This window comes from Coloeus monedula (genome assembly GCF_965178545.1).
Source record: "Coloeus monedula genome assembly, chromosome: 4".
NCBI classification, from domain to species: Eukaryota; Metazoa; Chordata; class Aves; order Passeriformes; family Corvidae; genus Coloeus; species Coloeus monedula.
This window is the reverse complement of record NC_138784.1, coordinates 54,859,299-54,874,032: the sequence shown is the minus strand read 5'-3', so window position 1 is coordinate 54,874,032 and position 14,734 is coordinate 54,859,299. Positions and strand designations below refer to the sequence as shown.

The 14,734-nt window shown below is 40.1% G+C and overlaps 1 protein-coding gene across 1 annotated transcript; it reads right to left on the bottom strand.

Annotated features, from left to right (window-relative positions):
- Positions 1-1,220: 1,220 nt before the first annotated feature.
- On the bottom strand, positions 1,221-9,738 carry LOC309572232 (hyaluronidase-1-like; the record flags this gene model as incomplete). The annotated part of the gene is made up of 3 exons (XM_082280364.1): positions 1,221-1,649; positions 2,816-2,905; positions 8,821-9,738. The coding sequence occupies 3 exons, from the start codon at positions 9,736-9,738 to the stop codon at positions 1,221-1,223; spliced, it is 1,437 nt and encodes a 478-aa protein (XP_082136490.1).
- Between the last annotated feature and the right edge of the window lie 4,996 nt (positions 9,739-14,734).

Here is a 14,734-nt window from a genome sequence, read left to right as displayed (position 1 = left end):
GTAAGTCAGAGTGGTGTAGGGAATTTCTTGGGCTTGTCTTCAGTTCAGTGAAGGCATCCATTGTTTGTTACATTGAAAAGCTATGTGGAAGACAGATAGGTCTTTGATGAAATAAATTTGGTTCACACATGAACGTGAACCAATGAATAACTGCAAATGGACATGGCACAGCCTGACAGGACAGCGTGTTATGGACACTAAATTAACCAGTAATCAGTAGATCATTAAGCTATACCACCTTCAGAGAGGTCCCCATCTGAAGCCAAATATTTTGGCTGCAAGCCAAAATATTTCAGTAAATAGAGTTCTTCATTTTCTCCTGACCTGCTGAGGGAAACACACACTGACAGTAGGATCTGTCAGCCTGTTCTCATTTCCCACTCACTGACCAGCCAGCAGAAAGCAAAGACCTGCAGCAGCTCCAAAGGCAGCAGGGATGCCTCCTTCCCAAGGGTTGGGGTGAGCAAAGAAGCGCTTCCCTATTTCCTGCTCAGGCAGGAGTGCTGCTGGGTGCCAGCTGCCAGTGCTGCTCTCAGAGCTCAGAATCCCCTCCCCTAAAAGTAATTGCAGAGATGTTCAGTCAAACACTATCTTGGCAAAGATGGCACAACACTAGTTCTGGAAATACCGATATCTCTAGAAGTAACATGAATCAAATTAGGCCTTGGAATACTGAAATGTATATTTTTAAAAGTGTTTGCTGGTGTATAACTCTGTACTCTTCACATTGCTTATGCAGAAGCAGTAGGATCAGTGGTTGTGGCTCTGGGCACAGTGCAGCTTCTCATACAATGTACCACTTGATTTCAGCAAGAGCTGCAGAGAACAGTTCCCAATCCCTGGTCCATGAGACTCTCCTCATCACCATGTTAAATCACCCAGCCCTGAAACAAAGAGGTTCTGTGTTCTTTTTTTTAAACTTCTACATGTTTGACTCTTTGTACAAGTTCATTCAACTTTTTTATTCAGGTAAAACTTTCACTGCAACAACAGAATCTTTATCTGTTGAACACGAGTGAAGCACAAGGTAGGAGTAAAGGAGCTGGTAAGAAAATGCTTTCAAAATTTAAGTGTCTAAAAAAGTTCCAGGATGGGGAAATTATTAAACAGAATAAAATTATTTCATCAACAATGCCTTTTCCCTTTTCAATAAAAATTTGCTAAGGAACAGAACTCTTAGAGGTACCATTTTTTATTCCCTTGCACTGCCTTAGAAGACCTTAGTGTGCAGAACAAAGCAGAAGAAGCTGTATGACTCCTAAGAGGAAGACAAAAAGGTTTTCTTTTCTTGATCTACTAAACACTACATGAACCCAGTGCTCCAATAGCCTTTGGTCAGGCAATTCACAAAATATTCCTGTCCAGCCCTGGTAACACTGACAAATGAATCTCTGCTTCATGGCTTCAATACTCTCCAGGCTGGGTTCACCAGTCACCTGGAACCTGGGGCCACTCTCTGAGTGACGGTCATGGATCTTAAAATCGGTGGGTGACAAATGGAGGTAAGCAGAGGAATCGCTGTTTTTGCGGATACATCTTCCATTCTTCTTGCACAGGACTTTGCTACAGAGTTTGGCTGCTGAGGTCACGTTAATGACGTAGTGTCCTAAAGGTCCGTCAATGTACCGCTTCACGGTTAGGCAGCTCTCCTGTGAATAATAGAAGACCATGACACATTTCTCAGTATCTAGCACCATGACCAAGTTTATTATCTTTAAAAAGATGCCAGTACTAAACTGTTCTTGCCTAAAGTAATACATTGAGATAAATCTTGTTGGATGTACATACTGGAGTGATCTATTAGGTTTCAATGAACTTATTTCCATGGGCAAGATTAGAAAAGTATTGACCTCTACTGTAGTTTCTATTTGAGTTCCTGCTAGGGCCATACAGTATGAGACACGGGAGGAGTCCCAGGAAGCAGGAAGAGAGCTGATACGGTAATCTGAGACTAACTGGTTCCTTAAGTAGAGATTTCTGGTGACTGCTGACTTAGAGAAGTTCATGGGACTAACAGGTTGGGACTAACAGGTTTTAAAGCACAAATTAAGTCACCACTTTGGCCCTGATCACTCCGATACCTTCAGTTTACCAGGGGCCACATAATTTTCATAAACCAGCACAGAAGTTGCTGCAATTGCAGCTAGAAAGTTCCAGTTCAGATTTCCTGTACCAAGGAAAGTACCAAGGAAAGTACCAAGCCAGTGGTACTTTGCCAGGGATTTCAGGAGTACGAGAGCAGACTGCATGAAACGCAGAGTGGGCACCAAATGCCAGCCCAGGTTTAGGAATGGGGGCTAGCCTGCCATGCCTCCTGGGAAACTCCAGTGCTGCCTCCCATCTCCTCAAGAAGGTTTATTTGTGAAAGTCTGAGGAACCTGGGAAAAGTAACTAGGGCTTTTCTTGTGACATTATTTTCCATGTGACATTTCAACATTAGCAACCAGAGAAAACACCTCATGTCCGGACTCTATCCCTTCCCAGTGGATCTGGACAACTGCCATAGTTACAAAGCAGAACACAGTAAAACAAGCTGTGCTTATATTTGTATGGCATCTTTTGGAAACCTGTCTTTCTCCTCACCTGGACTCATTATTCCACCAAGCTACAAATGACGTGCCCAAAACAATGTGCTCTGAAGCAATGGGACTTCTCAGCCTAACAAAACTAATGAGACCTGAAAGTAGTACTGAGCCATCATCCTCAGTTGTTGGCTGATGACATTGACAAAGGTAGATAGGTGCTATGGAGGGTGTGGTGTCAGAGAAGAGGTATTGAGGTGATTCCTAAGAACTGATAAACTGGCACAACATACCTCTGAGCTGGCGTATTGCATACTGCCCCAGAGAACAACTCCAGCTGCTCCCAAAGCCGCGCTTTCCCCAATGGTATTGACCAGATCCCTCTGAAAAAGAAGGCCAAATCCACACATGAGAAAAACAAAGATACAAAAGCAAAAGCAAAAAAGCACTGGGATATGGGAATCACTTCTTTTTTTTCCCAGAAGCAACATTGGTCCTGTGGTATATTCTTCACAACAAAATCACTGTTTAGTTTAGAAAGCTCTGCTGTGTCTCTCCAAAGGTTTACATAGGTGGCATTCATCAGTGTGCCTACCAAATAATAAAATCCTTATAGTTTATGCACAAGGGTTCCTCCAACCAAGCTGGTGGAGTAAGAATTGAGTGATCTGTTTTATCTACCAGTCTTTGAATGATTACCAAACCTACAGAGGCAACATTTTTGGCAAGTGATGGTAAGTATCATCACACATCACAGGATCACCCTTGCAGCATCTAATTGCAGTTGATAGGCTTTAGGCAGGGGTCTAACTCATGCTGCTTTAGCTGTGCCAACTGAGTTACAGGGCTGCTGTTTCTACCAGCATGAAAGCTAGTAGTCCAGGAAACACATCTTTGAAAAATTAACCTCTCTCCTTGCTACAAGTACCAAGTGGGGGGAAAAACCCAAAAGCACACACGTTTGCATACTGATTTAACCATGTCCACTTTTAGAATTGAACCAGTAAGGAGCTGAGTTGTAGCAATAGCAACAATACAACTCTACCAGAGCAGCCTGAGTGTAGAACAGGGGTCACCAGTGCCTTGCCAACAGCATGGCAATGTATCTTACAAGTGTCTTAAAGCCATTCTCTGAGATTATGAATTTTGTGTCTAGAAGAATGCAATTAAATCTTCAAAAATACATGGGAAGGAACTTCTTCCTCCAGATTTCAAGGCATAATCAATTACATCTAAAACCATTTCTGTCTACAATAATTGATTAAAAAGTAATTACTGATCAGTATTTGTAGTGACAGACATTAAAATATTTCTCAATTTGACAAAGAGAAAATTCCTTTAAAAAGATAGTGATGGTCTTTTATATAGTCTTCGCAAATCTTTAATGAGAGAACAATACAAAATACCAAGCAAATTATCTCAGTATGGTGGTGGAACCTTAGAAAAGCAAAATTATAGAATGGAAGAACCATGTTATTATTGTTAATTACTACTAAATAATATATTTCTCTGTGTAAGTGGGCCTGTTGATTTATCAATGCATAGTTATGGAGTTCCCATTCCCAAAACATTTGCGGCCTGAGAGATATTAAAAAAAAGCACAAATAAATGTCGTGGGAAAGGGAGAAGCCACTGAAGAGTTGAAGACAATTAAAGAGAATTCAGAGCAAGCAGGGGCTTTGACCCTTAACTAAAGGTTGGACAAAACAGTGCAGGAGAACCTGGAAAAATCGGGAAGAGCAGAGCTTGCCTACTGGTTCTTAGTGCAGAGTTCAGAGTGATATAAAGTATAGCTGGTCTTGCCTGAAGCTCCTGTTGCTGCTGATCACCCAGTCTTCTAGAGACTGTCATTACTCTTGAAAGTATATAGGCCAGTAGTACTTTTTAAAGGATAGTGGTGTGGGCTGCAGGTATTCTTTTCAAGGGGGAAATAAGGAGGAGGGGTATTTCTTATGGGAATTAATTAATTAATCAGTTTAAAAAAAAAAGGTATGTTAATTAAAGATCAAAATATCAAATGTTAAAAGAATGTGAAATACAGTCTGATGTGTTGGTAATGAGGGTTCCCAGGCCTTCATCATCTGCAACACATTTTATTATGTTTACCCAGATACAAAGGCCAGACTGTGGTTCTACATTACTCACATGACAGTTGAGTGATTTCACACTAACACATATCAGATCTCATTAACAAATTAATCAAAACTTATCAGACATCCAGAACAAATATTCAATAAATATTTAGCATTGCTCGATGAACTAAGACCTGAGCAAACCCTTACTTTTTGTAAGTAATATGCTCTGGGAATTAGACTGCTTGACCAGAAGTCAGTAAATCTAGTTTTTATAACCCCATATTCCACATCTTTCTTTTGTTATTTTTATCAGATCCACAAAAAGATTACAGTACTTCATGTCTAATTCATGTGCATGTAAAACTGACAAAACTAACCCTTAAAGCCATCAACACAGAAGGGCTCTTCCCTAAATGACCTATGGACAGGAGGTTGCACCTTTGCTTTTACTTTTGCTCTCTGATCACTTGTTCTTTTTGGTCTGATGATTCCTTAACTCTTTTCTGATGCCTGACACAGGGTGCTGGATTCATCCTGAGCAGGTTGGGAAGAGAACAGAGCCAAGAGCTTCTGCACCAGAGGTAGGTGCTCTGACCAGTTGATGGTCATACAAAGAGGGAGGCACCACCACCTTCTTCCTCCTCCTGTGCCACAGACAGGGTTAGAAAATAAAGGTTTTGTTCCTCGTTTGGGTATTTTGAGAAAAGGGAAGATATGTCCCTCTCCTAATAGGTGAGAGTGGCAAATTGAGGCCAGAGATAAGGAGGTGCCTCCATGAAGAACTGAGTGAGGCACATGAGCTCCAGCAGCAGCCTCAGACACAGCAGTCCTGGTGTTGGGATGGAACCAAGTGCTTCTCCTCACACAGGACAGCTTAGCATTGGTGGGGGATCACTGGCATGGCTCTTCTGAGAGAGTGTAAAAAAAGCCTCATATGGAAGAGAACATGCAATTAAAAAAAAATTAGATATTTTAAATATTAATATCTTGGCATCTGTCTAGGTGGAGAATCCTAATTTTTTCCTTGTATCAGACACGGGCGACTGGTATTTCTCCAAATGATTAACAAGTCGACAAAGCCTCTTCCCTTTTGATGCTCATTCTTGTTCAAGCTTTTGGGGGCAGTGTGCAACTGCCTAAGGTCCTCAAGACTGGGCTGGACTATCTCCAAAGACAGCTGATTTGGCAGGCTATAATGTCTGTCAATGTTTCTTTGTATTTAGATCACCCAAGTCACTGCACTGGACATTAAAAAAATAGGAGGTGAACTAAACCATTTCAGTTTTGGAGCTCAAGACAAAGCAAGACAGTCAGTTCTAGTCCCATGTTGAGGAAAGAAAAATAAGTATGTCTGTAATCTTGAAGAGCCTTTGTTGCAGACAAGAGTTTTCTGTATTCAGCAATGGTAGTGCAAGCCTGGCATGTTTGCAGGGAGTGGTCTCTATACACATGCACACCTGGTCATCAGAGAAGACTATCTGTAGGGGAAGAACAGGATTGTTATCCATTATTAATCATTTGTCCGTTGTCATCCTGCTTTATTAATGACTTCAGCCATCTAGTCAGGAAGCACAGATGCTACTGTGTGACTTCCCTCTCCCACACACTTAGTAGTGAATTGTCTAGGCAGAAAGTTCCTAACTACCCCACAGATGGCAAATTGCTTATACACATACGTAGCAAATACAGAAACCTTTCATAATGACTTGGATCTCAGTTCAGAATTTATAAATTGTTTCCATGACAAAAAGCAGGATTCATTTCTCAGACACCCTATGCACAACTCACCTGATTTCTAGATGTAGTCAGGGTGAAAGGTACAGCACACACAGCTAACAGCATCTGTCTGGGACCTGGGCCTTTCATCTTTCTGAAGGTTTGATAGACCTGTGTCTCTCCCTCAGTGACTCTGACTCACAAGCATTTTTTCTGACTCCACTGTGCGATTTTACACAAGCCCTGTGTACAGAAGGGTTTGCACACAAGCCCTTGAATGAGTCAGTCTTGTTTCTGTTGGAACATAAATTACAGCTCTTGCACAGCTCAATGGAGCAAGGCTGTGGTTCTCCTGGCCCAGCCCCTGACAGAGGTCAGGTAACTATCCCAACTGCCTACTGTTCCAGTTTTTCTATGGCCATTTAGCCTTCATGTCATTGTCCTACACTGGTACCTTTCCTTGTCACCTTGATGCACATAGTTTCTGGAGCTCAGAGGTTTCATGCCTTGTTTGTAACTTTGTGAGTGTCACTTAGGGGCATGGCATGGGTCAAATGAGAAGCACCAATCTAATCTAAAACCTGAGCATACAAAACCACATTTAAATTATCCTGGTGGCTCCAGGACTATGAAAGAACACAAGAACATTATTTGCTGGATCATTCCTATACAGAAGGTTTTTAAATGCAACCCTGCAAGTTTCTGTCAGACCCCAAGCTGTTCTCACAGATGATGTGTGTAGCCTGGACACATGTTAAACCCTGTCCCATGCTGAGTATCCTGCCCATGCTGTCCTTATGAGAAAATACGAGGTGGAGCATAATCCAAATATGTTTCTCTGGCTATGCAAAGATCTTTCCTGGCTGCAGAGTTATAAAGTGATCTTTAAAGCATCCAAAAGTAAATGGCTGCATGCAAGTGGAAAACAGGCTGGTGAGTTAAAGAATGTAACCTGAGAGGAGCATCACTCCAAATTACCAGTGTACTGTTCGGAAAACAGCTTAAGGTAAAACAGTAACTATGTACCACCACAGATCTTGAGCTCACACATAACTGGTAACAGCATGCTAGTTTTCATAACTTTCAGTAACATTCATGGTATTTTTATATTGCTCAAGGGACTAATTAATTTTATAAAAATGTGTTATCGCAGACTGCATTTGAAGAATCCTTATGTATTTCCTAGCCTGAGCTCTTCAGTGAAGGTGTTCTGGGTGACATCCTGCTTGTACTGACCCCAGTGACTCCTTGCCTTCAGGACCGGACTGGCCTATCTGCCCACAATTTCTGAGTCAGCTAGCACCTGTGATTTCCACAGACAAAATGGCTCCAGAGAGTTCCTGGTTGCTGAAAATGAACCAGACCAAATTCCTAATTACTTCTATGTAAAATATGCTTCCTGAAACATTTCTCAGGTTCTCAGGGGTCTGCTGCACCTCCTCAGCTGCAGCTCCAGGCTGAAGCCCCCCACAGCCTGTGGTTTACTGGACTGAATTTGCCTTTTACCTTGACACTTCCCTCCCTTTTTTTTCGTTCTGGTTTGAGTCAAGAACTTGTCTCTGGCAGCAGTAGAAGGAATCTCCCATGCAGCTCTCCAGAAAATAAAGGGATGGAGCACCCCCAGATGCCCTTTGTCATCAAGGGGTTATTTCCATGAGTTCCCTGCCCCGGATTTTCTCCTTTCTCGTGGAATTGATAGAAACCGAAGAAAAACTTTTGGCACTTGAGACAACTACCAGAGAAATGAATAAGTGTCTATGTGTCTCTATCATGTGCATAAAGAAAGTCAGAGCAACAATCATCATTACAAATCCAGAAAGTTTGAGATTTACATGTATATAATTTACCACCAGTGTTGTGGCCACTACATATTTATTGCACTTGATCACTGATTGATGGAACATTGCAGAACTCAAAAACTGTGTTTCTTTGATAAAATGACTCCACAGTTTAGCACTAAATGTTGGACACGAAGATGTTGTACTTCTGAAAAGTGAGATAGGTGGCCAATACTCACCATGGAGTTAGGAACTCCAGGACAGATTACTTTGCTTGACTAGTTAATTTCTATACTGAATGAATTTACATTTGCATAAAGAAACAAAAAAGCCCTGAGGCTCCTTTCTCATGAAAGTTTATCTTTCCATTGCACTAATTAGTTTTAAACATCACAAAATTTGTCAAGTTCATTTCACAAGCTGCCCATAAGAATTAAAATATCAGAATGAATTATTTCCTTAAGGAAATTATTTCTTTGTACTTTCTTTCTAAATTGCCCTCATTAAAAATATACAATGTTATCTCACAGAGGTAGACCAAACCACTGCAATATTAACCCCTGAAAGGCATAGTTTTGTACTGTGACTACAGTACTTCCTCTCAGGGGGCTGCCTTAAATTTGAAAAACAAAAGCGTACGTGCTTTTATACAGAAAAAGCTTTTAGAACATACTTTTTCTAAGAGGCTATTTCTAACTTCTAAATTTTGAAAGAAGTCTGTCTGCTTACCTCTGTTAACACATGAAAAGTATAGGCATAAAATGGTCTGGAGTAAACAAACACAGGCAAAATATAGTCTTTTCTAGCAATTGAGGCAACACGTATTGCCTCTTTAACCCGATAGTGAACAAATTTTAGTGCATTTGGACTTGACTTCAGCATGTAATCCAGGTATATAGAAGGGTAGAGAGCAGTGCTTTCCTTCCACAGCCAAAGCAGGAGGTCATTGCGGAAAGACTCAATGGGCGGGCATTTCCCTGTGTATGTTTGGGGGTGTTCTTTGTAATCGTAATTGTAGCAGTCTGGGTAAAGATAGTAACCCCACAAACCGTTTGGTCTCATATGCTCAGCCAGAAGGATGGTATTATTCATAAAACTCCTGCCAGCATTTTCAAATTCCTCTTTAGCCACTTTTCTAATTTTGTCCTCTGACCACCGAGGATGCCGTCTCCTAACAATCTCGAGAGATTTGTTTCTATAAATGATTTTATTGCCCCAGTTCCTATCCCACTGGGGCCTCCAGTTTTCCCAGTCAATGACTGCAAGTCCCTGAAATTTCTTCATGGGTATGCAATAGTCAATGTCAGACTTTGCTTTGCTAAGGTGTTTGATAAGACTTTCGTTCTGGGGCACCCCTCCATTAACGGGATCTCCGTTATCTGAGTAGTAGGGATAGTATCCCAAATGAGTGTGATAGAAGATTGTCACATTGGATCCACTCAGAGTCTCATTGATGTTGGATGCAATGTCAAAAACAGCAAGATCCAGGTCCACCTTGTACCGCAGCCTGCACTGCTCGGTTGGTGCATTCCAGACAACCATGAAAGGCTTGTGCAGAACCAGAGGGGCCCGTGCCGGCTTCGGCAGATGAGCATCAGCCAGAGTAAGCAGTGCCACCACTGCCAACTGTTTGACCCAAACATCCATGGTATGTTTTTTTTTCTGGGAAATTGCTATGATGTGCCTTTGAAAACAAAACCAAGATAAGATGTTAGCAGGGCAGCATGGAAGCAGATTTTATGATAAGGGAATGTCTTTTGGTTTTATTTGCTTTCGATAACATTAAACTCAGTGCAAAGAGTCCAAAACTGATCTTGTAAAAGTTAAAATGAATTTCAAATGCTTTGAAAAACTTTATTATAGAATACACTGTCTGGAAACTTCACTTCCTTTTCACCCCAACTCCTCACACAGTTGATTCAGACCTTTCCTTAACATTTATTAGCTCCCTCATGTCTACTAAACTAGATAATAAAGTAATAACCTAAAATTATAGTATAAAAAAAGAATGTGCGCTCATTTGAAATTTCAGCTTCCAAACAAGCTCTGCTGTAGTCAGTCTGACTTGCCTAGAAGATCATCACAGTGGAGTTGCAGCCTTTGCTATCTGTATATTCTAATGGTCACAACAGGAAAGGTAGTTTAAAAAAAAGTCAGACACTTCTCCCTCACACAGATTAATGGAGACAACTCAGAAACTCTGCAATTTTCAGGATATGAAAAAATTATATTGTTATCTACCCCTGAATTTCATTTTCATTTTCTAAATGAATAGATGCAAGAGTGATAATCAATCTTCAGGTTAGAAGAGGGATACTATTAATGACTTACTGGTCTAAGCTACTTATTCTGAAGACAAACTAAATATTCATATGTTAAAGAAAATAAATTACATTAAGCAGATCTGACCTAGCTGGAAAAACCTGCTGTATCTTTGAAAAAAGGGCTAGTTTGTAGAAATGAGGGGTATTCATGTCAATTTTTCCTTTCAGGGTCTGATGTTTTCCCTGGTAGTCACACTGGCTTGGGACTGCAGTAGTTTGGGAACTGCCAGTGCTGCAAGGCTGCTGGTACCCTGGACACACCCCCACTTTGCACCCCGTGGGGCAGCTGTTCGCCCACTGTCCACAGGTCGCTGCTCCAGAATCTGCCTCTGCTCCAAAATCTGTCTCTGCTCCAGTCTCTTCACCAAGAAGCACAGCTCAGCTCTGTCCTGGGTTTGTCATTCGGGTCTCTCTGCTGACCTTTTTATGATGCAGAGGTCATTAAAATGGTTTCTCTATGAATATATATAGTATGACATAGTTCATCAACTCAGCTGTTATTTTTTATCATTCACTGTTTTAAGCACATGTTAAATCACTGCAATCACTGTGTGCACTGCAGGTCAGCCACTTATAACATGACTGCACATCACCAGACATGTGAATTTTAAATGTCCTGAAACTGGATGCTTCCCTATTTTTACATCCATTTTAGTGATTTCTTTCCTTGCCTGTGAAGTCTAGTTTCACTTGTCCCTTGTATTTTCTCAGTTAACATCAGTTAATCACTGAATTCCTCTTCTAGACTAGGAGAGCTCTTCACACCTCCTCATGCATTAGCTCATAGCCAGGATTTTTACATTTCTTGCTTTCCAAACCAGCATGGCCAACACACCACCCTAAACACTAGATCTTGTAGTACTCCTCTCATATTTCCTTTTAATCTGTAATGGGATGCCAAATCTACAGGACGGCTGTAGGCACCACTATCCAAATTTGTTGGCAGACTTGTTCAGGAGAAAAAACTTTCCCCTGTTTGAAAATATGTTGGCTCTAATAAATTACATAATCCAGGATTTCTTCCTCTGTCATTTGTTCTTCCATGCCATTCTTCCATGCTCTGGGTTTGATGGCTCTTTTCCTGTCTGCAACTGCTGTCCTAATTTTCTCCCTTTCCCTTAAACTCTACTTTGTCCTTATGTCTCCTACAGAACAGCCCTTCTCTCCTCTATCCTCAGTTTTGTGTTTTTTCATCCTCAGTCCCAGAAAAGCATTGAGTCCCCCCATGTGTGGTCTGATATGAGAGCACCTTCCCAAGATCAGAAGGAGGCAATTTGCATGAAACAGTGGCTGGGGCAGGGAGTTAAGGGCAGGACTGCAAGAAGCCACAATGCAGGATTCCCCAGGAGCAAGTCCTCATTACCAAGCTAGAGTTGTACTCCATTGTTTCCTCACTCACTCTCTGAATGCTTGTTTTGTAAACCTAAATATAGATTTAGCACCCAAGTTTTAAAATTTTGTTCACAATCCTTTAGACCCTATTAAAGATAACATCCTTGAGTGAAATGGGCCATTGCCACCAAGGTGATATTACTTAAACCCCTGCCTGCTGAAAAAGGATGCCAGGTTACTGTCACTCCACTGATCTGTTGAAGGGAGGTCTTATGCTTGCAACTGGTATATTTTTCTCCATTTTCATGCAATCTTGCATAATCATGTAAGTAATGGCATGGGCTGAGAAAAACAAACAAACAAGCCAGAAAAATTGCCTTTCCCTTCCTGTTTTATACAAACTGAGGAATGCACCACAGTGCTCTCCATTTTTTCTTTGATGTAGCAAATGATCTCACTACATTGCTAAGTGATTTGGACTGGATGGCTTTGCAGTACATGTGAACAAATCCATAAGATAAACAGAAATTTTCTCAAAAAGTGGTAGCTCAGATGAAATGGGAAGAGCACCAGGAAAGAAGAAAAGACCTTTAGTGAATTTCTGTGTAAGAAAAGATCTGGGAAAAGATCCCAGCTGCCTATTCCCACAATCCAAATGCTAGATTGTTCAGCCTTGTGTTATTATGTACATATAATTAGACATTAATGACTAATACAGTACAGTTCTTTCTAGATCTGAGAGCCCTAGACATTAGAACATTGCAGATAATAAATCATAACAGAGTTAGGTCAGGAGATAACATTGCAGGGTAATTTTTAGTTGTGTATTTTTAGTTCTTGGGCAATTCTTGTTACTCTTCCTGACAAGATTTTAAATAACAGAGTAGTTGGGGTTGGAAGGGACCTCTGGAGGTCACCTGGCTCACCCCCAGATCTGGTCACTCAGGACAAAACACCACAAGTGACAAAATGAAAATGTTTATCTCAGGAAATATCAAATAATTCTCAAGGGTCTTTTGGCTGAATTTACCAAATCTTTGAAATTATGAAGAATGCTGGACATGTTGCTTAATTCTAGACATGCAGATTTCTGTACCTGCAAGATGAATCCCACAAAAAAAGGCAGAAATCAGTCTAATCCTGCTCAAGCTGTTTAGAAGTTAGGGTCTGGTCAAGGACAGTCATTCAGGATCCTCTAGTGAATACTTGATACCTCTGAAAGTTGCTGTAAATTCCTTATTTAAAGCTGTGTGGAATTAGTCACCCAGATATCTCTATCAATCTAAGTAAGCTGGTAAGTGCATAGACAACATGCCTACCTTCTAGAAGGCTAAAGCGCCTCATTGCAATTAAAGCACTGTATTTCATTGCAAAGCATTTCACTTTTCACATAGGAGACATTATCATACACAATTAATTCTGATGTTATTTGCAGATGGGAATTTAATTACAGATACTTTTTCTTTAAAAATTCTTCTGAAGGCAAGTGAAACAAGTTTTCAAAGCAGACAAGCCTATAGCTCTGAATGATGAGAAAATAAATTATCTGTTGTTTCACAAATGCATGAAAGAACCTCTAAACATGAACAAAACATCTTTTATTACAATTTCCATTGCTCTATCTTTGGACTTCATCCTTTTTATTCTCATGCATGGGCACTAATTGGACTGCTTTAATCCCTGTTTTTTAATGAGCACAGACACTAACAATTCCTCCTTGAAGCTCATTATCAACTTTGATTCGAATTCTCCTTTTTTTTCTTTTTTTTTTTATTCAATGACACATTATCATGGTCAGTTTAACTTCTCAAAGATGCAGAGAGCTTTATGTGGCACTACAGTGTTTTCAGAGCAGAATATGCTCTCAGAGTTTCTGCTCTATATTCTAAAAACAAAAATGAATTCTTCATAAATAAAGAAAATGGGGTCTGATCACAAATCTCTTGGGGTTGATGAAAATTTTTTTTATTGTATTCAGGAAATTCTGGATCACATTTTCACTGCAAGAAATAACATGTAGTTTTCTATTTGCCTCAGTTTCTGGTATGCAATTTATGATGAAACAGGCTATGGCTGGATTTCAATATATCCTTTAGTAAGTGTGAATTTTGCCATTTCTTGAATAGGAAAAATCAGTTAATTTCTGCATATTCCTTTCATAATCTTTGTAAAAATTGCAAACATTTACTTTTCCCAAGCAACTGCTGTTAACTTAGTCCAACCTGTATTCAACTGTGCTTATTATTCTACTCTATTTTGATTTCCAAATAGTTAAAAACAACTGAACTAGCCATCTTAATTTCACAATTTGGTTACAAAATACACCACTTAAAATTCATAAAAATATAGACTCTCATGCTAAATAAACCTGTTGGCACACCATGTGTTCCAATGCAGACCAACAGTGTTCTCTAGATGGACAGTTCTTCTTCTCTAATGGTTTTTATTGATTATTCCAGCATTTTTTGCACTGCAGCACATGACATTACACCTGCTGCTTATTATGATATTTATATTGGTCATATAACCAGACAACACAATTTCATAACAGCCAGCAAATTCATCCTCTCATTTTATGCTCATTGATGTGCTGACTTGAAGTATTGTCCATACAATTAGCTACAACACAACTGGTTTAATCTGTGAAGTATGGGTTATACTGCACATCTGTCATTGAACTCAATAATTACTTCAGAATTCAGAAACAAACTTAAAAAAAAAAGGTCTAGTTGCTATGGTAACAGCCACTTATGATTCCCTCATTAAGCAGTATCTGACTAACATAATTTAAAATCCAGAACAGGAAAGAGTACAGTTGACTTACAGACGAAAGGTGATTTTTCCAACAAAAAAGAGTCATGTTTTGTTATCTAAACCAGATTTACAACATTTTTCCAAGTTTGTTTTCAGCCTCTCATATGTGCTATTGTCTCCTGTCTTGCAACTGCTGAGTATACTTTGCACTTTGTTCCACGGCAAATATATTC